The sequence below is a fragment of the Epinephelus lanceolatus genome, chromosome 13, assembly GCF_041903045.1.
Source record: "Epinephelus lanceolatus isolate andai-2023 chromosome 13, ASM4190304v1, whole genome shotgun sequence".
Lineage (NCBI taxonomy): Eukaryota > Metazoa > Chordata > Actinopteri > Perciformes > Serranidae > Epinephelus > Epinephelus lanceolatus.
The window spans coordinates 8,360,549-8,385,803 of NC_135746.1; the positions used below are offsets into that span (position 1 = coordinate 8,360,549).

The 25,255-nt window shown below is 42.7% G+C and overlaps 1 protein-coding gene across 1 annotated transcript; it reads left to right on the top strand.

The window, feature by feature from the left end:
- Positions 1–4,945: 4,945 nt before the first annotated feature.
- Positions 4,946–24,964, top strand: LOC117270599 (calmodulin-1). Its single transcript, XM_033648299.2, has 6 exons — positions 4,946–5,221; positions 11,635–11,665; positions 12,519–12,662; positions 22,613–22,719; positions 22,960–23,095; positions 23,855–24,964. Exons 1-6 carry the CDS (start codon positions 5,219–5,221, stop codon positions 23,881–23,883), a joined length of 450 nt encoding a protein of 149 aa, XP_033504190.1. The 5' UTR covers positions 4,946–5,218; the 3' UTR covers positions 23,884–24,964.
- The last annotated feature ends 291 nt before the right edge of the window (positions 24,965–25,255 follow it).

A 25,255-nucleotide genomic window follows, 5' to 3' on the forward strand; every position in this document is an offset into this window, starting at 1 on the left:
CGCACTGGCTCACGATTGGCTCATCACGTTTGAGGGCGGGACTTAGCCATAGGTCAATTACAGACAACAACTACAAAAAAAAACAACACAAAATTACAAAAAAGAACACAACATTAGCTTAAGGACATAAAATGACTACAGTGCGACACAAAATAATGATTAAAAAATGAGGCAAAAGAAAAAAAAGAGAGACACCGAAAAATTACAGACATCAAGCAACCAAAGACACAAAATCACGTAAAATATACTCCACTAAATGACCTTAATGAGACACAAAACAACTATAACAAAGAGACAAAACAACCAAACAGAAATACAAAATGATTACAAAGACATAAAACAACCAAAAAAGACAAAAAATACCCCAAAAAAACACAAATTTACCTCCGAAAGACAGAAAACAACTAAGAGACACAAAAAATTACAAAGAAATGAGTGAAGAAGATACAAAATTAGATAAAAAAACAAACAAAATGACCTTAAAGAGACACAAAATGATTAAAAAGATAAACAAAATTAAACAAAAAAGTGGGAAAACAATCAAATTAATCCATAAAGACTCAAAATGATTACAAAGAGACATAAAAACATACCTACTAAAAACTTTAAAGCGACAGAACGACTACAAAAGGGGATAAAAACAACCAAAAAGAAACAAAAAGTGGTGACAAGGAAAAACAAACAACAATAACAAAAAAAAGAAAAACAAAAGACACAAAATAACTACAATATGGAGTAAACAACCAAAAGAGACACAAAATGATTACAGACTCACAAAACAACTACAAAGAGACACAAAATAAACAAAACATAAGAACAACAACACAGTTTATGTATTATGTTTTGTGTACTAACAGAGGAGCCGGGGCCTTTTACACGTCTGAGCCCAGGGGCCCTTTGTCTCATGACCCGCCACTGAATACACACATACACACACATACCAAGGGTCCATACACAGGACGTGTGTGTGTGTGTGTGTGTGTGTGTGTGTGTGTGTGTTTCTTCCTTCTTGTTGCTGCTGTAAACACCCTGACATGATTTCTCCTCTGTGTCCACTGGGTGGTGTCAGGTTCACCTCACACAGTATGGAGGACTCAGTGTGTGTGTGTGTGTGTGTGTGTGTGTGTGTGTGTGTGTGTGTGTGGATTATGACAACACAGCGACAACTCGCAGCCAAATTCTGCGTCGTCATTCCACCTGCTGAACTTTAATGCGTCTCACCGGAGAGGCGGACACATGTGAGCTTTATTCACAGACACCGCAGGCTCGTGTCGGTCATGAAATGAAGCGCACCCCCGTTAAATAAGCGGGCACCGACCCTCTCGTGCTTCATTGTTAATTTCACGCAGGCCTACCACACTTTGTAGTAGCCAATAGTAAGTCTGCGCACTTCCCATATCGAGCCTATCAAACATTAACCCCGCACCAATGAAAACCTGTCGCCGTCTCCTCCGTCTCCTCCGCGCTCATAAAACAATCACACCCTGTGATAAAGCGCAGGAGCCGCGGCGCTGAGAGGTGCGTTGGTTTTTAACTTTCCTGTATTTATATTTATTATATTTCCATCAAGTGCCACTGCCTGGTGCAATGCAGGTCCCGTGTAGCCAATCGATGCGGCCGACACATGGAGGATAATATTGCAGGTCTGCAGCGGCCAATCAGAAGCGACGTCACACACCGGCACAGCAAATTCTCCAGCGTCAACGAGGCTGCTTCCTACACTGTAGGTATCCTTCCGCGGCTGAGAAGTAGTGCGCTCTGTTGGGAGAGTCTAACTCTGTTTCTGAGATAATGAGAGGACAGATGGATGGATGGGGCGACCAAACATGGGTTTAATTCGTATTTGATCATGTTCAGTTCATTATTAGATATTTTTAGTGAAGTTTAAAGGGTCTAACAATAATCTGCTACAATTTAAAGGCACAATCTGCTATTTTTTCACCCTATTCGTTTGATTATCAACACAGGGCAACAAATTACAAATAAAATGAGACATTTACATGATTAATCAACAATTACTTGACTTTTTATTCAGTTTGGAGCCATTTGCTTTAAACTATATGTATAATTATAGTGATTTTACCAAATTCCCACCATCCTCCACATCAACTACTTTTCCTTATTGGTTTCTTTCTTCACTATTGGGCCTATCTTCACATTAAAAACGACTTGTGATGATTATCAGACCGTGGAAAATAAGGAAAATCAACAGATAAGTCATTCAAGTCTTTCTAGATAAATGACACCGTTGTTAAAAAAATCCAGACAAACAAGTTAGTGTACCCTGCGGTGATGACACAGTTCAGCTTTAGTATTTTCGCCAATTCAAGGTTACTTCCTGTCTTTATACAAACCATAATGCCTCAACAACTATTTGGGCTCAACATTAATTTGCAGCTTTATTGCTACTTGGCCTAAAAGCTCCTCAGAGGCAAACAAATGCCATACATTCTGCTTCTTGTGCTATGTTTTTAGCACATAGTGCAGAAAACTAATGTCAGGAAGTGAAAATATGGACTCTGGTTGATGATAATATGGAGCCATGTGAATGAAAGTAATACATCTAAAAACGTCCATTCAGGTACTCCGTACAGGACTGTATCCTCATGTGGCTGGCACTGTTTCCTGTGTAGGAGACCAATGGTTGAAGCACAGCAACAGCACACTAACTGTTGGAGGTTTGACTCACATGTGTACCTGCCATGGGTGGATCATGAGACAGTGGGCCCCAGGGCATGAAAAAGGCCCTGCCACCTCTCGTACACGACAGCATGACACAGACTCTGTCTCTTTGTGGTCGAGTCTTTTCCTGGTTGGTACGTGTTCATTTGAGTGGCATGTTGCAGATGAAGCCCTGGGGTCCCCAGATATTTTATACAGTAGGCCTGGTCAGTCATCCATCCGTGCTTACAGAACGCAAACTCACACTTGTTGCTTTTGCTGCTTGGGTTGGTTAGGTTTCGGCAAGATGAGTGGGATTGGTTAGGGTTAGGGTAAGAATGTCAGGATGAGCCAGTCAGAGGCAGAGTAAGGCAGAGTAAGGTGGTTCATACCTTCCCCATCCTAGGAAAGTGCACTTAAAGAACATTATCCTCGCAACTACCTTTGTATCTTGGGACAGAGGCATGGATGGATTACTGAACTGGCCTACCAAGCACAGGCCCAGGGGCCCAAAGTGTTGGGCCTTCACCTGCAAAATGGCACCCAAGTTAAGATGTATCAACCAGGAAGAGACTCAAAATGACCACAAAGAGACATAAAAAGGCAAAAAACAGGCAAAAATACCACAATCAGACACAAAATGACTGTGAAGAGATGTAATATGAGCTCAAGGAGAAACAATACAACCACAGGGAGAGACCAAACAAGCTCAAGGAGACACAAAGTCGCCTCAAAGACACAAAACATGACCTCAAAGACACAAAATATGACTTCAAAGACACAATACATGGCCTCAAACACATGAAACAGGACCTCAAAGACACGATACACAACCTCAAAGACATGATACACGACCTCAAAGACACAATATATGGCCTCAAAGACACGAAACATGACCTCAAAGACACAAAACTTGACCTCAAAGACACGATACACGACCTCAAAGACACAATACATGACCTCAAAGACACAATATATGGCCTCAAAGACACGAAACACGCCCTCAAATACACGATATATGGCCTCAAAGACACAAAACATGAGCTCAAAGACACGATACACCACCTCAAAGACACAGTATATTGCCTCAAAGACACGAAATATGACCTCAAAGACACGATATATAGCCTCAAAGACAGGAAACATGACCTCAAAGACATGATATATGGCCTCAAAGACAAGAAACATGACCTCAAAGACACGATACACCACCTCAAAGACACAGTATATCGCCTCAAAGACACAATATATGGCCTCAAAGACATGAAACATGACCTCAAAGACAAGATATACGACCTCAAAGACATGATACACGACCTCAAAGACACGATACATGGCATCAAAGACACGAAACATGACCTCAAAGACACGATATATGGCCTCAAAGACACGAAACATGACCTCAAAGACACGATATACGACCTCAAAGACATGATACACGACTTCAAAGACACGATACATGGCCTCAAAGACACGAAACATGACCTCAAAGACACGAAACATGACCTCAAAGACACGATATATGGCCTCAAAGACACGAAACATGACCTCAAAGACACGATATATGGCTTCAAGGAGAGACAAAACAACTAGAAAAAGACACAAGACAACCTCAACAAGACACAATACCATGGCAAAGAGACACAAAATCACCTCAAAGACACAAAATACAACCTCAAAGACACAAAACATGACCTCAAAGACACAACATATGACCTCAAATAGAAAAAAAACAACTACAAACGGACACGAAACAACCTCAGGGAGACACAAATGACTGCAAAGAGACACAAAATCACGTCAAAGACAAAACATGACCTCAAAAACACAAAATATTTCCTCAAAGACACAATATATGACCTCAAAGAGAAACAAAACAACTACAAAAAGACACAAGGCAACGTTAAGGAGACACAAAACCACTGCAAAGCAACACAAAATCATCTCAAAGACACAAAATATGACCTCACACAGATACAAAACAACCACAAGGAGACACGACAGATGCAAAACATCTACAGCGTCTCTGTGTCTTGGTCTTATGTATCAGAGGTGGTGGGGCCTCTTTCATATCTGTGCCCAGGGTCCCACTGTCTCATGATCCGCCCATGGATTAACACCAGTGGTTTCAGCCTGGCAGCAACATATTAACTGTTGGACGTTTGACCCCATGTGTACCGTGTGTGTTGTTGGTGTTACAAAGAGAAGCGTGTTAGTCTTGAAAACATCTTACAAAGCTGTGTGTAGCAGTAACTACCCAGCTCCCCTCTGCATCCTGCAGTGTGATGTGAGTGTCAGGACGCACTCTATGCACTGCAGGCGTTTCAGCCCCGGTGATTGGCAGGTCCTGTGCTGGAGGCCTGCGCCGCTGCAGCAACCCTGAATTGAAATAAGGAAGTGAGTGATCAGTGCTAGCGTGGCGGAGGGATACACAGGCAATCCCCATTCTGGCCACGGCCAATATACACACTCCTAACCCGCCAGTGGAACTCCATCTAAGGAAGGACCACACTCCTAGTCTGCCTCCACAGACCAACAAGCACACAACCCATCCGACATGGTATGTATCTGTCATTCATTCTGAGCAGCGGGAAAATGACTTTTAATTTCAGGAAAGATGTTTTCTGAGAGTGTTTGAAGCTTTTCCGCTCCTGCAGCCTTCTCTCTGTTCACTCATTGATTCCGTGTACGAGCTGTCCGTGTGCGTAAAGGAGGCGGAAAACGCCCGCAAAACGCATTTTACATGTTCTGACTAACGCATTGGATAGATGTGAAGCCTTATTATGGTCTGTCTTTGTTCTTTAATGCGGGGTTATGCGTGAAATTGTGTCCACCATCAAACCGTGGACCGTATTTCCTCATAACTGCGCAATCCACAGCAGCATTATGGATATGATCGGGTCAGCGGCGGCTTCACGGCTGCACGCTGCAGATCCTGTTCATTCTTGGACTAGATTTGGTGCTATGTGGGTAACTTGCGGGCTATTTTGGGTGTTTAGAGCAAAATCCTGCAGCCTGGGTGCATTTATGGTGCATTTTATAGCCCAGTGTGAGGAGCGCAGGCGTGCTGGGAGCTGTGGATCATAGCGGAGCTGAGACATGTTTCATGTTGGAGGGGTTTTATTCTGTCAGGAGGAAAAGCAGCTTCCTCTTTTGGTCGGTTGCACCATCTTGCAGCTCGAGTCGAGCCGTGCCGAGCCGTGATGGGGGACATCTCGTCAGTGTTCCGCAACGGAAACTGACCATATTCTGTAATTACAAGGTTATAGCCACGTTGTGTCGCTTATAAAAGCTGCACTAAAAACACGATACGAGGTGCAGTTCCGCCTTCACTGCAGCCTCCTCTCTGGGTTTATCTCAGCCTGTGTTATCTATTTCTGTCATGTCGGCTGATTTGGTTGCCTCTTTGCAAATTTTCGATGTAATGCAAATGTGAGTTTGTCCCAGAAGCAGCTCCTTCTGCTGCCATCAAACAAACAGCTGTGAAGTTCAGTCCACACTCCTTCTCCCCCTCCAACTATTGTGAGATATGAACATGACATCATGATTAAAAGGTGATGTTTTATTCTGCTCAAACTCAGAGGAACCACAGTGTTGCAGCGGGCCTCAGTGACTTGCAAAAATACATTTGCACATAACCACAGCGTTCTCACCAGATGTTGGAGACGCACTCTGAAACAGAGCCGCCGCTGGCTGGTTCGCTACGTCACACCAGGAGAGGTGGAAACGAGGCCTTCGAACTAATTCATTGATTATCAGACCTGATAGATCATTAATGTCCCGAGGGAGTCAAGAAGCTGCAGACCTCTGCCCCCCACCCCCCCTGCTGTGATCAAATATCCCATATATGGTATCAAGCTGCCATGCAGTTTCACGTTGCAATGCGCCGCAGTAATCGGAGTGTAAAGTGGAATTGTTATGGAGTTAGTCTGCGTATCAGCATCTCTGAATATCCGCAGGCGTGAGCCCCCTCGTCTGCATCAATACGGCTGCTGGAGTGGAAACAGCCTCCCCCATCGAGGTGGAAGTATCAAATAAGTAGTCGGACCATGCTATCCTGTTCCTGTTACGCTCTTGTTTGCTGATGCATGTTTAGTAACTTGAAGGACATCTGATCCACTGCAGTGAATAATTTATATGCTTGGCGGCAACACCTCGCCATGTCCAATGTTCCCGGTGTCTAGGAGTGAAAAAGTGGTGCGGAGGCGAAGGAGTGCCTGGCCACCTACTGCCACTGGGCCATATGGTGGACCGGCCTTGGCCGCAGGGTGCAGGGAGGCTGGTGTTGTTTACACCCATCCTCTCCCTCACCCCCCCCTCCCCTGCAGACACAGCCCGGCCCCGGGGCCTCGCTGCCTTTTGTCCGGCCTCAAAGAGAGGAGGCGTACAGTGCTCTGTGCAGCTCTGTGCTGCTTTAGAGAACAAGTGTGTGCGCCACACTCGCTCTTTGTGTTTGTGCTCGTGTTGGGATGAATGGACGTGTATATGTGTGTCACGCTCATCTGTCAGCTGCCCGTGCATCGCTCACGTATAGAGAAGATACTTCAGGAACTCATCAGCTGTTTGAAAAGTGCCTACAGCGTTGATAAAGATGAAGATCATCACCGGTGTTCTCTTACGCCATTTTGCATCCCCTATCAAATTAAACGGAGTGTGAACAGTGAGCGATGCAGTATGTTTGTATAAGGGTAATATGACATCAACCAAGAGCACAAGATATTCCTCGCTGGCCCAGTGAACGGCCTCCTGCCTCCCACAGTCCTGTTTGGAGCGCATTGCTGGGGCCGGCTGCCCAGGCAACAGTGGGAGTGGTTGACCCACTCATGCCAGCAAACTGCTGCCAGCAGAGCCCCCCCCCCCCCCCCCCACTCCTCACCCATCCCCACCCAAACACTCCTATTCCTCTACAAGCTGTCAGAGCCTGGCAGTGAACGCCCCGACGCTGTGGATGGTGAATCATGGGGAGTTTCCTCTGAACAGTATGTCACATGCAGAGACAGAAACATGCAGAGGGGAAAGGTCTGGAGGAGGAGGAGGAGGAGGAGTTGGTATTGGCGGAAATCCAAAGAGGAAAGAAGGAGGAAAAAGGGGAGAAAGGGAAGGGATGGACCGGTGGTGGGCCTGGTGGTGCAGCAGCACCGTGAGGCCCCAACAGCTTGGGTCTAAGCCAGGGGAGGATCCATAGCACTGAGTCACCAAACCCCACACCCAGTCCACTTAGAGAGACAGCAGGGGACAGAAAGAGACAGCGGGAGCGACGCAGCATGACAAAGAGGGTGACTAAAGGGAGGATAGGACGCCATCAACAGAGAAAGAGTGAGAAACAGATATCTTAACGATGGCACCAGATACACACAGTAATGGTGATGCTGGGTGGCATGTTAGCATCGCTGTTTTTGGGCCGATACCGATTTCCGATTGTGCACTGCTGATGTTACACAACATCAATCATGCGGCGCGGCTGAAATTTGGCCAGCGTTTTAAGTCAGCATATTTTAGACTGACAGTCACAGGTCACGGCCGATCACGTGAAAACCGGCCCAATTCTGAGAACTGCCGATTAATCGGTGCAAGTCTACTCGTGACATTTCCATTTCTTGCAGATGGAAATGGAGACAGGAAGAGGGCGCAGGGAGGGAGAACATTGAATCATGTCAGCTAATTGTATGAGCGATGTTATCATGAAACCCCTCCGCCGGCGGGATCGATGCATTCTGTGGCTGCTGCTGCTGCTCAAGTTTTTGTGAAGTTAAAGGTCAGCTCGCAGTGTGTCATCAGTCTAACCAAATCTCCTCCTTATGCAACAAACTTCATTTACAGGCTTGATTTACAAATTAAAACAGCCCCACCTCCAAACATGGACTTTACGAGGCTCATGTTTCCCCAGGCCTGGGAATTAAGGGTGACTTTGTTATGGGATGTTTGCTTGGCAGCGTTCGCAGCTTGATTGCTCGTCCAAACACGTAAACACACCGATGGGCCGGAGGAATTTGCTTTGAGGCAGAAACGGTTACTGAGTAATTCTCAGGAAGCACAGGGATGGAAAGTGTTGGTTTTGAGGGAGAATGCCTTTAAAAGGGATGCTGTGTCTTTGCAACATGACTGCTCTTGTTTATCTGTGTGTGTTTTGCCAAACACAATGATGTCAGTGTGGTCTGGTAACAATAATAATTAAAGAAACGCAGGGATGGGAGGGTACCTGGGGGAGGTATTGGCGCCTCAGTCTTCACACTTTACAGCCGAACCAGTAGCTCCTTCACAAAGACGCCTGATCCCTCTATGTAGAGGGTCTGGCAGCGGATGGATGCTTGCCTGCAAACCATTTAAAGCATGTGTGAGTCACTATCAGCCATCACACAGCCGCAGCGAGCCGAGGGAACAGGCTGGGAGGATGTGCGCCAATCCAGCAGCAGGCCTGTTTTCTCAAGTTGGTACGACCATAGAAAACACTGCATGCTGCTGATATGTCCTGAAACAACCCCGCCTAAACATTCTCTCTTGGTCTGGAGACAGCACTTCATCCGTTCTATTACAGCGTCTTGTTGGCCAGCGGTCCGTCATGTGTGGATCGCCATGGTGTAGCGAAGTTTTTGAACAGGTTAATTTAATTGCGTGCGGTGTGTTTGTGGTGGCGTTGTAAAAAAATCGATACATATATCAGGAGTGGAAATCACAAGAGGCCCCCAGATACCAGGGTTTAGCTGAATACTTGAATGAAACAAGTATCCCCTACAGATAATGAACTTATTTTTACCAGTACAAGTAGTATCCGAGTAAATTTAGTCAATATCCGCACCTGTGATGAAGGAAAATCCTCATTTGGGTAAATGAGTTTATTATCTTACTGTCTTGATCCAAAATGATCCTGAGGCTCCTTTGTAAATAGTTTTCTTGTAAATAATGAATACAGCAACTTCAGATCAACCCATATAAACTTCAGGCTTAAGATAACAACTTCTGGTTAAGTCCCACCCATTTCCAGTTAAAACTCCGCCCATTCTCAGTGCAGATACAGATACAGATAATTTAGTTGGTTAAACAGATACAGATAATGGTGTACAGCTCATCCCTATCAGATACGATAGTCGATTAGTTGTTTGGTCTATAAAACATCAGGAAATGGTGAACAACTTCTATCAGTGTTTCCCAAAGCCCAAGATGACGTCCTCAAATGTTTTGTTGTGTCCACAACCCAAAGATATTATGTTTATTTATTGACGTAGAGGAGGAAAAAAACTAGAAAATATTCACATTTAACTGGGTTCCCAAACATTTTAATGGACAAAATTGAAAACTTTTTCATGACTTTTTAAGGATCCATATTATTTTTTCTCTTGCCCCTCTTGCCCTGCATTTTTCAAAGATATCAGATTCAAACTCTTCAAACATAATTTAAGCTAGCGGCCACACATGAAGGAAGAGACTCAACACAAGGAGAATAAATTTATAAATTTATCCATTGAAGATTACTGTAACATTTTAATTACAAAGCACAAAATTCCATGACTTTTCCAAAACCTTCAATGATTTTTGCACATTCCATGACTTTTCCAGGTTTTCCATGACCGTTGGAACCTTGATTTAAGAAGGTGGAATCAGACAATGTTGACTTTTTTCTTGAAAATTTACTTGAACCGATGAATGGATTATCAGATTAGTTGCCAATTAATTTAATAGTTAAAAACTAACTGATTAATCGTTGCAGCTCTAATCATGTTGAAGCCTTTGTATATTTATCTTTTAATGAAAATAAATCAATGTCAGACTTTCCCCATGGTATCGAATATTTAAGGTCTTGTATCAAAGTTAGAAATTCTAGTATTGTGACAACACTGAAAAGTTCTCAACGAGGTAGCTTTGTAGCAGTCTATCAAACAAATACAACCTCTCAAAGAAGTCTCTGTAAAACCACAGGTATTAGTTGGAGCCAAGTCTGATAACCGATTTTCAGCATCAGTAACAGTCAATGTCAGACTGGAGTCAGGGCTGCACAATATATCAGTTTTTAATTGTCTTTGCAGCGTCAACTTGCGCAATAAAAAACATTGCGACAGACTGCGATATTGCACTTAAATTTTTTGAATTAGTTGAACGAGACCATCAGTAGAAAACTATACTTTAAAATGTAACTATCATTTAGTTCAATAATAGTCGTATGCTTAGTACTTCAAAAACATGTATTTTCACTAAAACATTACAATCTTAAACTGAACTGAAAGTAAAACGCACCTATGCTCTGAAAGCCACACTCAATTATTAAGGTTTTTAATGTGGGAAGGAAGTACTGGTCATACGCCTGGTTAAGTGAGACTTAGAATTTCCTGCACGAGTTTTGTGAGCGTTTGTATAGGGCTGTTTTGATAGAATTTTGCTTTTGTTAAATGTGGACCCCGATTACTTCAATTCATCAGGAATGTTGGCCTTTATTGGATTCTCTGTGCTCTGTGGTGGCATGCAAGAAAAACAAAGTTCTCTCCACAAATTGAGCAAAACACGCAGTGAGTAATCGATACACAAGCGTTCATTCTGTGGGTGAAGTATTTCTGTAACTGGAGTCAGGATGGACTTTTACAGGGACAAAATCAATTTAGCATGGCGTGATTTTGCTGAGAGTAGAAAACACCCTTTCAAAAAGAAATATAAAGGAAGACTTGAGCTACAAATATTGAAACAAGTCCTCAGACAGATTGACGCTCTGGTCCCCAGAGCTTTAATGGGGCTCACAGTTAATTTGGGGTATTGTTGTGGGTAAATCTTGGCAGTCCTGTGAGCAGATTCCAGCTGAGGCCTCTGGTGACAGCCGAGCGCCGAGGCCAACAGACCCCTGAACACTGTGGCCAGTGTTGGTGGTTGGCGGGTGGGGACGATGAGGAATGTCATGACGCAACAGTTGGCGACTTGGAATTTTGGGTTGTTGAGAAACTTCATTGTTTGTAACCCTCTTCCTCCTCCTCTTTTTTTTTCCAACCGCAGGCTGACCAACTAACAGAGGAGCAGATTGCAGGTAGGAACTCAAAGACCTTTTCTCCTCCTTGTAACTGAGTCCTTTCTTCATGTGTTTACTGGCTGCACACTGTGTTATTCAATAACCCCCCCCGTCACATGATGAAGGTAATATCTCTCATTAGCTGTTCTGGTTGCCTCCACGCCACTTAAAGAGAGAAAGTACGTAATGAAACAGAACGTTGAAGGATTTGGCAGCCGCTCTCCCTCGGTAGATCATTAGCTTTTCGAAATGAACAGGAAATGAGGGGAAGAAGAATTTACAGCGTGTCATGAGTCAGGATTAAAACCCATGAAGCCACAATGAATAGACAGTTTTCAAGGCGAGCTTATGAGTACTCTCAATCACCAAGGCACCTTGATATTCTCGATAAATAAATGATGTGGCCTTTGTACTAAAACTGGATGCTGCGCAATTTCTCCTCAGTCAAACCCCCTCTGTGGCTAATTAGCTTGTGCTAAAGCTTCAAGGCTAATGCTCAGCACTGCCTGCACCTCCCTGGACGGGATTTTATGGCCCGTAGTTTAGGAGCGTGCTCGTACAAGCTGCTGCAGACAAGTTCCTACAATAAAATCTGGTTTCTCAGCTCCCAATATTCTGCAGCATTCTCTGTTTTTCTTCCGCAGTATAAGATAGGATCCCTATGAGGTTTCAGCACATTTAACAGCATCACTTCTATCCGCTCTCATGTGGGCTAATTTACAGACGAGCATGAACTTATTTAACGCAGCCCCTCCAGTCACAAGGGATGGATTAACCTTCCCAACCTAACTGCAGCGTCCTAACATAACCTGTTTCTGCAACTGCACAGCAACAGTAATCTAACCTTTCCATCTCACCTCCACCCCTGCAGAGTTCAAGGAGGCTTTCTCCTTATTCGACAAGGATGGTGACGGCACCATTACCACCAAAGAGCTCGGCACCGTCATGAGGTCGCTGGGCCAGAACCCCACAGAGGCTGAGCTGCAGGACATGATCAATGAGGTGGACGCTGACGGTCAGTATACATACATGATTTACTCATGATACTAACACCTGTGAGTTACTCATTACTGATATGTCAGTGATAGGGATGCACCGATTGTGAAATTCTCGGCAGATACCAATGTTTGAAATGATAATTTGACCAATACTGATTTTTTTTTGATTATTTTGTTTTTGTTTTTATTCATTCCCCCTTTTGTGCCAGGGAAACAATGAAATCTTGATTATGAAAAAATAAACTGTTTTAAAGTCATTCAGCCCTTTATCACACCATCTTTGAATGAGCACTAATTGAAATTTATGAAACAAAACTTAATATAACCTTCTTTCACATGAAAAACATTTAATAAGAAACAAATAAATAAAAAAAACACCTCAAAAGCCATTTTGCTATGTATAATAAATCATAATTCCCTCTCTAATATCTATTGCTGTGAAAACAGTGAATTCACCTCCAAACAGCTGTATTTATTTAAAATTTCTTACCAAAAACAAGATAACATTTGGACACATCATGACAATGTTATAATTTACCTTCACCAAATACTCCTTTTTACTGAATGGAGCATGAACACATCATTATGTAGCTCAGTGGAACCTCTTTTAGCTGTTAGTTCCACCACCGGCTGCTAACAGCTAACGTTAACTAGCTCTTCTCCTACCAGTACCAAAATGGAGTTGTTGTTCACAGTGAAGTATTATCAGGAAAACAACAGGGTGTTCTTTCATCCTGACGGTGTCTCGGGGAAAATCTCTGTTTGTCCCAAGCACGTCTTCTGTTGTCCCTGGGATGTTAGTCCAAGCTCTGCTATTTGGCCAGCGCAAAATTGATGTGACACAAACACAACAGAAGAACACTGGCCATTGCCATAGTAGAATGTTATCTTATTTGCTGATAGGCTGATGGCAGCCAACAAGGTGAATATCTGCTGATAACAATGTTCGGACGATAAAATCGGTGCATCCCTAGTGTGTAAAAAATCAGTTTTATGTGAACTAGGGCTGGGTGATATGGCCCAAAATGTTGCACCGATAAAAATGTTCATATCAGTTGATATAGATAATTATTATGATAAATGTCAAATCATTATATCTTTCAAGTTTAAAGGCTGATTTTTGCTCCTGAGTGAAAGTTGAAGAAATTGAACCATTAATTTTGGTGTAAACTATTGTCAGAACTTGACAAACATTGACCAAACAGTGGGATATTTCTCAAATCTGGGGTAGATTCAGAATCAAAATAATGTCAATAAATAACACAACAAATTGACAACTTAAGACATCTTAATTCTGGTCAACAGCGTGTCAAACTTTTCATAGACGGTTTAAAACAGGAGTCTACTACCCATACAGCTACTGTAGCTAACGTTGCTTGGCGAATTCAGTCCTGGTGTAGCCCAGCACTGTTACACATGGTCAAAACAATCATACTAAAACTAACTTTAGGAGACTGTGAGCGTTGTAACAACAACAATTTATTGGAAATTCATTATGTTTCTGTCAAGGAAAACTATATTGCTAATAATTGTTTTATTACCCAGCCCTAATTAAAGTTTTATTTATGTTATATCTGTTTATGTTGTCATTTCATTCTAATGAAATGGCTTTAGCCACAAGTCACGTAAGCTAACGTAACGATAACTAACCATTAGCATTAGATGAGTAAACTCCCCGTACAGCTACTTTAGCTAACACCATATGGTGAATTCAGTTGTGGGGTAGTCCAGGGCTGTTATCCATGGTCATAATAATCACACTAAAAAAAACTTTATGAGCGTGTTGAACTTTGTTGTTACGTTATGTTATAACATTACTGTAGTCTACGCATTATCTTGCTGGCTGGTGTCATTCAACTACTACTTCGCTTATATTTCTATCCAGGAAAATTATATTGAGGTAATTATTGTTATCTTGGCTAGGTCTTACCAGATGCCATATAGAGCGAGTAAATTCCTCTTAATTGGTCCTAAATGATGAAGTTTGAAGAGCTTTAGGATCAGAAGTATCTTATTCTACAAACACATATGTTTAACAGTTAATATTAGTAGGTTTCACACTATAGACCTCATCTAACACTTATTAAATCTTGAGATTGGTTATTTGGAATGGAGGAGTGGACTACCTCACCATGGGATACTAGCAGGAATTAACATTTATTTTGTGAATAATTTTCAATCCAGCAAAGTAAAATGTGTACATTTTTGACTTAATTTACTGGGAAAATGTATTTAAAAGATGGACAATCAGCAGTTAAATTGTTAATTGTACTCACATTTTACAAAGTCTACTGTGAGCGAGTAGGAAGGATTTTAATATTTAGGTTAATAAGGTGATGCCATTCTGTTCCCACCAGCAGTTTAACTGATCCTTTCCTGTTCACACCCCCGTTTTTAATCAGCGAAATGACTTACAGTGAAATTCCAATTTTGGTGCCACAGTTCTTCGAGAGATTTATCCATTAATTTCAGTCATTTGGGGAAAGAACTGTAATTTCACGTCACCATTTTGTTGCACAACTCCATTGGTAAAACCTCTGGTACAACTGCATGAGGGATTAAACAGCATCCATTATGGCCCCGTCTCGGAGCACATCAGCGGTGTTGTTGCCCACCTCCCTCCCTTTTTTTTTACCAACTGTCAACCAACTGTCCGAGCCAACTGTCTGGCCAGCTTTATTTTCAGATGACGTGTCTCTCTGTGTCAGCAGTTTAGTCACTGTGTGTTCAGTTCCATCAGAGTTGACAATGTCAGGGATATAGATGCGCAGGAGGTGCTCACAGTGCTGGTGAGTAGAGCGAGCCAAGTGTCAAAAGACTGTCAGTGTTAGCGCCCCACGCTGAGTGCCACAACTCAGACAGATTCTTCTCTTCATCTCAGAGGTGGGCGATACGGCCAAAATCTTCTGACACGCTTTATGTGATTTTATATAACAGTAACAGTTTATGTCAGGATGCAGTATTTTCTCTGTAAATCCAGTTGAGAAAAGGTTTAACGCTGTACTTCATCACATTGTATTATTTTCTTATTTCACGTGGAACTTCCATACAAACTCAAAACAATAGAAATAAAAACAATAAAAAATCTTTCTAAATGGAAACTTTAATCTACCTGAGAACAATAATTTCAAGTGTTTCAGCTTTCTGTATTTACAACTTAACTTTCTTCCTCCATGTTTGCCCAAATCAGAGTCTAGTATTTTTGGCTGATCCGTTGTAGCCAGCGGATATCTGAGCCAAGACTTCATCATAGATATTTGCAGATGAATGCAGAAATTTAAAGCTCATATAAAACTAACTCATCAACTGAGGCTCACGAGTTCTGAGTTTGCATTTCGGCATTCTGATTCTCCACACCAACTGTTTACCTGCAGTGATTGGTCGGCACTACTTGGACTACAAACAGCCTACAAACGGAAGGACTTCAGACACCAAAATCTTTTCTTTGCCCACAGATTTTGCGAACATATGCAGATATCTGTTTATAGAAATTACCTTGCAAGGCAGATGGATTACGTGAGATCACACCAGAAACCAGTATGTTACGATAAAAACATTGGAATAAAAGCAGGACAACAAAATAAGACAATTGAAAGACATTGATAAAATAAACTTTCTCTTTAACCGCAATTATTTTCTCACAAGTGCCTGATTGGTGTAGCACGTGTGCAACTCTCAAACGAGATAAGAAGTAGGGATTAGCACGTACACGTACGTTATCTGTATCTGTTTGACAGGTTTGTATCATATGGTATGACAGAATATATTATTATTAAAAGTCAAAATGACCTGTAAAGGAATAAAAAGAGAAGGGTTATTTTTGGTTGAATAAATGTTTTATTACTGTATTACTAAATGTTTATCCCTACTGGAAACCATTTTCTTTACGTAAAAAGTCTCCCTTTTGTAGATAACTAAAATAAAGTTGAGATTCTCTGTTCATTACATGGTACGATAACCATCAATTTTTATATCATGATATATATTAAAACCACTACATCTTTGCAGCCCCACTGTTCAACCAACTAAATGATCTGTATCCATGTATGCACTCGGAAAGGGTGAAGTTTAGTCAGGAAGTTTGTGGGGTTTAACTTCTAAGTGGGTGGGACTTAACAGGAAGTTGTTATTTTAAACCTGAAATTGATGTGGGTTGATCAGAAGTTGCTTCATTCATTGTTTCTGACAAAAATATTTACAGAACAGCCTCAGAATTGAGCTTTAGATCATTTTAAATCACGAGTAATAGATTGAACACAGCTACTCAAATGAAGATTTTTTCTTCATCACAGATACTGGCACATTTTACCCATTAAAAGTACCTTATCCATACAGAATACTCAAGTATTCCACTTAGTCCTAATGAGAATAAAGTGAGATGTCATACTCCTTCGCTATTTCCATACTCAGCTCTGAAAAAATGATGCAATTCTTTTTTTTACAACTTAGCCCGATCAGGCAAGTAAGCTGCTAGATTTACTAGTCCGACGTGGCATTTTACTTGCCACAGGCAATCGGGCGATCCTTACTGTTGGGCCCTGCTGGTCTGTAACGTCACATCATACATCATCACATCTCAACCCTAAGTCACCTCATTAACAGAGTTTCACCGAGTCGTTATCCTCCACTGCAGCGTCTTCTAAAGACTCTGTGATCGACAGAGAATTAAAGACACAAAACTAGAGACAGAGGAGTCAGCGAAGTTGGCTAGTAGCTCCCAGACTGACCGTCCTTGGGCAGCAGAGTCGAGGATGTTAGCTGTCAGTGAGCCTGAGCCTTCACCCGAGCGCTGCTCTGTCAGCTTATAGGATTTTGTAAATGGGACTGCATTGATCAGGAGAAATCAATCGCACCGCAGTTTGGCTGCCCCTTTATTGAAACGTCCTCCCACCATCCTCAGCGCCCTCCCCCTCAGTTACACCCAGGAGCAAGTACACACACACACACACACACACACACACACACACACACACACACCATCACTAACATCCCCTTGTTCTGCCTCTGCCTCCCTTGGCTGATGCAATCTAGGTCAGACAGCAATGAAGCTAGTAATGGAAAATAAAAGTGGTTACATAAGGCCTCTCTGCGCTCTGCACATCCAGTACCCACATCGGCAGCCATGGGATGTCAGCCGGCCCATTGAAAATCAGCTTTATTTACCAAACAAGGAGGCTGTGGCAAAGAATTACAATGAATGGAGGGGAGGATGGAACGGAAAGCTGCTGGCGATTGGATTGTAAAAGCCGAGACGCAGTTTATGAACAGTGTGTGTTACAGTATCGGATGGAAACGCTGCTGTTTATCTCACAACCAGCTAACCACACCTGAGTGAGACGACGCAGGGGCTTCCATGTTCCCGACCAGGCTGAGCTGAAATATGTAAAAGATATTAAATATTAGCTTTAGTCACAGCGCATCACTCGTCATCATTACACAACCCGACATCTCTGTCTCATCTCGGGGATGGAAGTTGGCTTTATGATGCAGGAAAAAAGCGATGACCACACACACACAGCGAGATGCCTCAGCCTTCTATAGTTTGCGTCAGCACCTCTTATGTGTAATCGCACCATCTCCCACTCGGTTCACTCCTTATATTCTCTCCTCTTCACAGCTCCCTCATCTCCATCTCCCTCTCTGCCGCCCACTCTCTCCCTCCCTCTCATTTTTCTCTCTCTTTTCCTCCCACCATTTTCTCTCTCATCCCGCCTGCCTTTCTCCCGATCTTCATCCCTCCTTCCCTCCCTCCACTGCAGCAGCTGGCTGGAGGTGCAGTTGAGCAGATATCACTCGAGGGCTGCCTCGCTTCTTCACTCATTGTCCCCCCTCAGATGATGGTTTTCCAGTCCGTCCCTCCTCCAGGACTGGGACAGCGCCCCCCCCTCCATCAGCCTTCCTCCCAACCCCCAGTGGCAGCATGTGTTCCCTCGGTGCTGCTGGCTGTCTCTGTGTGTTAGATAACAGGTCCTTAGATTGTTACCCCAGGCTATGAGATCACCATCTGCCCCATCACATTACTGCTGCATCCCTTTTCGTTCCACACACATACACATACATCTATTCTCTTATTCTCTCTGTATCCCGCTCTCTGAGGCGTGCTCTGTCATTGGTTAATCTGCGTACAATCCCTCCACCCCATCCGCCCCACCCCAGGGCTAATCCTCCCGGGTGCTGTGCCCTCGGTGTCCCTGACCTTCTCCTCAATCCCCTGACATTTTTTTTGTGTCAGTTTTTAATTATAATACACCGCCACGCCGTCTCCCATCGTCTCCAGGTCTGCATGAAAGCACCGCTCACCGCCATTAGTCACCGCCAGCCCTCCCGTCCTCCCTGCTGTGGTTGCGGTCGGTGAGCTGCTGAGTTCCTCATAGATCCTTCCTCTGTCAGGAGGGTCTGATCCCCTGGTAATCCTGTCTTGACAACAGTAACATGGATATTGATCCTACCGCACGCATACATGCGCCACCAGCACAGCAGCAAGCAAAACTTTATTTATACAGCACATTCAATTCCAGCTGGAGGCACAGTTTGCTGCACAAAGTGCGAGGCTCAAAATAAAGCCAGAAACCGACCATAAAAGTCAGATTTAACAAAACTAGGAACAAAACATCATGAAATAATAAAAATTAAGAATAAACCAATAAAAGATACTAAGACATGTGACTCAGAACTGATGAAAAATGTTAAAATTGAATAATAAAATAATAGATAAACCAATAAACTAGTGAAATTTAAAGTACACCTGAGTTAAACCAATAAAAGAAATAAAGTGTTATGTTCATAGGATGAATGTTTCCATCAGACAAAAAGCAAAACCACATCTGGAGACATGTAGCTGCAGACACAATCTGTTTGTACCGCACACAACACGCCCCTATAAACCACGCCCACCACAAGTACAAGACAAACACCTCAAGGTGATGGCTACCCACCTCTCTTTTAACGTAATACCAGAGATACTGGATGAAGGGAGATACCCAACTGTAGGCTTATCCAATGTTAAAAAAACGGTTACTCTTCCTGTCTCCTAAGTGGGCGTGGTTAGCTCTCCCTCCAATCAGAGCCTGTTCTCCCTCAACCCCCCCCCCCTCCCCACCACCGTGTTGAACAGAGGCTCTGTGGATGTCTGTGTATGCAGATCGAGAAGCAGGTGGAATGAAAATACATTCTTCCTATTATTGCAGCCTATTGTTGCACAAAGCTTGGGCATTTTTTATTTATTACTAGCGGTAAATAACTGTTTGTAAGCTAACTGTGATTTTACCGCCTGTTTATCAAGATCACGAGATCTCGCGAGAACTTGTTTTCTGAGATGGACAGGGCTCAAATAAACTTTCTCTTGATCTGTGCGGATGAAAAATGCAGCTTTAGTGTCAGAATGTTGGTAAGATGTGTGGCTTGTGGAAAATGAACCCAATATTTACTTTAGTGACTACAGGGCTAAAGAATTGACCATAAATTGTGATCACGTTTATTTTCCTCATTGACGACAATACATTCAGAGCTGCCTCAAGTCTCCTACGGGGGCGTGGCGCTGACGTCACTGAATCAGGAAGTGAGCTGAGTTGGGTATCTCGCTTCATCCAATATCTCTGGTAATACCCCATAGCTAGCTAATTGCTAACCTAGCATTGGCATAGGTAATGAGCTGTAGTTTTGCCCGAACCTTAACCACATCTCTTTCAACATAATACCTCATAGCTAACAAATTGCTAACTCAGCATTAGCATAAGTAACAAAATGTAGCTTTGCCCGAACCTTAACTACCTCTCTTATAATGTAATACCTCAGAGCTAGCTAATTGCTAAGTTAGCATAAGTAGTCGATATAGCCTTCCCATGATCCTTGCCCTAACCTTAATCGTCTCTCTTATAACATAAAACTCCATAGCTAGCTAATTGCTAAGTTAGCATCAGCATAAGTAACAAGATGTAGCTTTACCCTAACCCTAACCACCTGTCTTAGAACGTAAAACTTAATAGCTAGCTAAATGCCAAGTTAGCATAAGTTATCAGATGTAGCCTTCCCATTACCCTAGCCTTTACCACCTTTTTTAAAAACATACTACTTCATAGCTAGCTAATTGCTAACTTAGCAGTTTTTTTGGGACTTCCTCTTCCAGGCCAAGGAGCGAAGGGGGCTGAATGTGGACTGACGTGTAGGTTATGGCGGTTGAGTCATGTAGCTAGAGGGCGAGGAATGTACTTGTCTGCTCGTAAATCCTAGTTTATTCAACGTCTTTTTAAAATGTTGCCAAAAACCCCATTTGCACAAACTAACCAGCATGCACGACAAGAGTGAAAAAATGTGCTTTTATCAACTCCAGGATTTCAACTTCAACTTTTAACTTTCAAACATCAAAGGGTAACTAATGTATGCTAGAGGGAGGGAAGGCCACCTCCCTTATCTGATAAGTAAAGAACAGTCCCTTAAGGGTAGATGAAAGTGGACCTATAGTATGTAGTATCTGGACTGAAGCTCCCCGCCCTTTTTTCGGCCTCCTCTCCTCCCCTCCAGCTGCTGTTTCTGACACCAGTAGAGACAAGTCTATGATTTACCGAGGATCCTCGAAGGCCTCGCTGCACAGTATACTATATGTCTACATTATGGATGACTGGCTCGGGTCCCCCAGCAATCCTGCTGCGCTGTGTATAACATATGCAGCATCTTCCCGGGGCTTCCCTGAGGAAGAAAAGGAAACACACACAGAGTCACTTACACCCATACATCCCAACCCCACCTCCTCCTCTCAGCCTGCGGTAGCGGTGTTTAACACAGGAAGGAAGGTGTACATTAAAGCAGGACGTGTGCAGGTCCTTAAAAAGTCTTAAAATGTCTTAAACTTGGTAAATATCAGGCCTTTAAAGTCAGTAAATAGTCTTACATTTGAATATGTGAGGTTGTAATTGCCACAACTGTTTTACCTAATGTCATTCATCCATCTTTTAATTTGTTTTTCTCAAAATGATCCAAGCTTTTCTGTGATCAAATCCACATGTCTAATGTTATGAATCTTCAAACCTACAATTGAATCTATTACTGTGGTTTTACTTTATACTTGCCTGTACAAGAGGCCTGTGGTGTGGGGACTGCTGGTCCTGCTGCCTCTCAGCCCAGGATTTTTGTTGTCTTGTTGTCTTGTTTTATTTGTAATAAATCCCACGGATTTGAGTGTTTTAAAGGCGTTTATGTGGTTATTTTGGGTCACTGCTGGGGTTTTGTTTGCCCCATAGAGTGCCTAAGGGTGGGGCGTGATTCAACCAATGTTTTATATTTAGATGAGCTGTGTACTTAAATGATCCCAAATGTTTCCAACAATGTTCATCTTTGTTTCATCAAAGACACCTTGCATGTCATTTTTTTTTCCACCGTTGCCTGTCATTGGCATCATGTCCTCTTGGTGCATGCATCAGGGTTGTGGTTGTCCTTGACTTTTTAAAAGTTTTAAGCCACATTTTTACTATACACTTTTTAGATCTTTGTTATTTTTACAATTTGTTTCCTGAAGTTATCAGAGAAACAAGCTGAGCAAACATAAGCCGCAGCTTGGCTCCAGCACCTGCTATACCAAACAGCATCCGAAAAACACTGAATTTTAACATGAAAGTGATGAATTCAGTATTTATTTTGGTTTAAATCACCTGGTCTGTTTGTTTTGGAGAAGAAGAGACCTCTGTGGATAATTGGGCTCCCGGTTAAAGTCTCCTGAACGATGAATACTCGTTCAGGAGTCTCTGCTGTGAGGAACGCCTCTGTAGTAAAGTTATGGCCCATAGGATGAAGTAAACCAGGACGACCGGACTAAATGAATATTAAGTGGTCCAGTCGTCGGCTCTGAATATTTCCAGTCAGTTGCTTTTCATCAGCTAAATGCCGGGTCACATTATCTCGACTTATCTGAGTTCGCTTTTAAGTAATTGCAGTATTTGCTGATTAAATGTTCCTCATTGATCACCGCTTCCAGGTAATGGAACCATCGACTTCCCTGAGTTTCTGACCATGATGGCCAGAAAAATGAAGGACACAGACAGCGAGGAGGAGATCCGTGAGGCTTTCCGGGTATTTGACAAGGTAAATAAAGCTTTTATTAACCAGTTTTATTTTTTCCGTTTATGTCATCATCTGAGAGTCTTTTTAAACGATGACTCACAGGTGAGAAAGTTTAGCTGGGCCAGGCTAGTGGGAGTTTCTGACTTCTTGCCTGCTTCACACCTGTCATCATGTCTGCTTATTTATCAATTCCCCCATCACTGGTCAGCCTGTGGGACTTTCCCTGTTTCACACGTTTGATCCCATGCCACATGTTTCCAGGACGGCAATGGCTACATCAGCGCCGCAGAGCTCCGTCACGTCATGACGAACCTGGGAGAGAAGCTAACGGACGAGGAGGTGGACGAGATGATCAGAGAAGCAGACATCGATGGAGACGGACAGGTCAACTACGAAGGTAAAAGACAGAGGGTTGTGAAGGGAGCGCATGCTAAAATGTCACGGTGCACAAATAGCTTTAGTTTCTAGGCCATGGTGTAAGCTTTTATTAAACGTGGGGGGGAGCAGAGCACTTCATTTTCCAAGCTGTGTATTTCTCTGAGGGCGACTGCAAGACAAGCCAGCCACACATAATATTAGTTATTAGATAGGGGCTATACATGGAGCCTGCTGAAATAGAGATGGGAGAAAGCCATCCTTCTGAATTATCATCAGGGCGCCAGGAGCCTTTTCATCACTCTTCCTTTCTTGCTGCCTCTCTGTTCCCTCCCCCCTATCGTCACTCCCTTGGCACATTACACGAGAGACTGCGCTCATTTTCTAGAAGGCTGTTGATATATTATGAACAGTCCATAAGTCTTTGGCTGAAAAGTGCCCTACTTTTACACTCCCATTGTACCAGGCACAGAATATGTGCTCGGCAGACAGTGACAGCCTCCTCTTATTTATTTATGTTTTTATGTGCATCTCCACAACTGTAAGCACAACACCAGAGCTTTTTAATCAAATGGGTTTAATGAGATGAACGTGGAAGCCGTTTGGAAAGGGGACACTAATTAGGATGTGTGTTCTGAACCTGCTCAAGTTGATTAAAAAATTAATAAAGCATTTAACAATTTAGCAGGTGACTGCTCTCGCTGGCAACGGGCTGAGCCGGAGCCTTAAACCTCATGTCTTCATTGTCTTTTGTCCTCTCTCTCTTTGTCTTTCTCTGCAGAGTTTGTACAGATGATGACTGCAAAGTGAAGCTTGCCCGCCCCGTCCTGTCCCCTCTTAGAAGAAAAAAAAAAGGAAAAAAAAAAAAAAATCAAAATGTTTTACTTACCTCTTGGAAAAAAAAAAGTTCATTTATTCATACTGTTTCTGTATAGAAAATAATTGAATGTTGAAATAAAATATCCTTCTGTCCACACAGGAAAAATATAAAAATATACAAAAAATATCTGCATGAAAATGATGGTTAGTGATCCTGTCCCCTCCCCCCGGAGATCAGTTTAGCATCAGTACTTAACAAGTAACAATAATAACAACAAACCCTGTAACTACTACCTTCAGACTAAAGCAGAAGCATTTGGCGAACTCCTTCCAGTTCCATTTGCTCGTGGTAAATGTCTGGGCTGGCCATCTCTTCTTTCTCTCTCTGTTTTCTGTTCTTCATGCATGCAGCTTGAGACCGGAGCACTAACCCCCCCGCCCTCCCCTCATCCCTCCTCCGGGCTACCAGAGCGTGCTGATTCCACTATAAGCTGTCCTCTTGTTGGTTTGGTACAGTTTTTTTGTATTTGGAGAGGAACCCTGTACTGTGAAGATGAGAGAGTAACCAGGTTCTAACTCAAGCGTCAAAGTGGAACGGGACTTAATTGTATGCTAGATAAAAAGAGATAAAAAAAAAAAAAACAATGTACAAAAAATACATTTTCAAATGTTTGGCATGTTCTTTTGTTTTTGTTATGTTATTTGGACGGCCATCTTAGTAGTTGTGCGTCCTGCCCTTTTTAAAGGAGGGGGGACATAAAGAGTCTTACGGTGAGCTTTCTATTGTTTCTTTTCTTTTTCTTTTGTTTTCGCTGAGATGGAGTGTCTGTCCTCTTCTCTTGCAAGAGAGAATCACTGGCCTTCACTTTTTCTTTTTCTTCTTCTGTTTCTCGACTCAGACGAGAGCATAGTGAGGGGTGTACTGTGTTCGCAGCGCACGCTGTTAGGAGTGTCAGCGCACCAGTCTTCGCAACTGTTCATCTGAGTTCAGTTTACATTCATTCCAAGTTGTACATGCTAGTCTTTTTTTTTTTTTTTTTTTTTTTTTTCAAATAAAAGACCATGAACTTTATCGTGTCTCATGTCATTTTTTTAAGGTTTGATTGTGAAAATCATCTGTAAGGAGTCCCACAAGGGTCTGGGCGAGGTTTGTTTAATTTCCTGGTATTAGATGATGCATCGTCCTGCAGTACTTTAAGGTTCCAATTAAACATCGTCATATCGTCGTAGCTGCTCTTGCGTAAAGTTACACGTCGACTGTGGACGTAACGTACAGCTGAATGTCACTCAGCGTTTTGTTAATGTCTTTTTAATGATATAGTTAGCCATACAAAGTAAGCTAACGATAGTGCTTGTGACAATG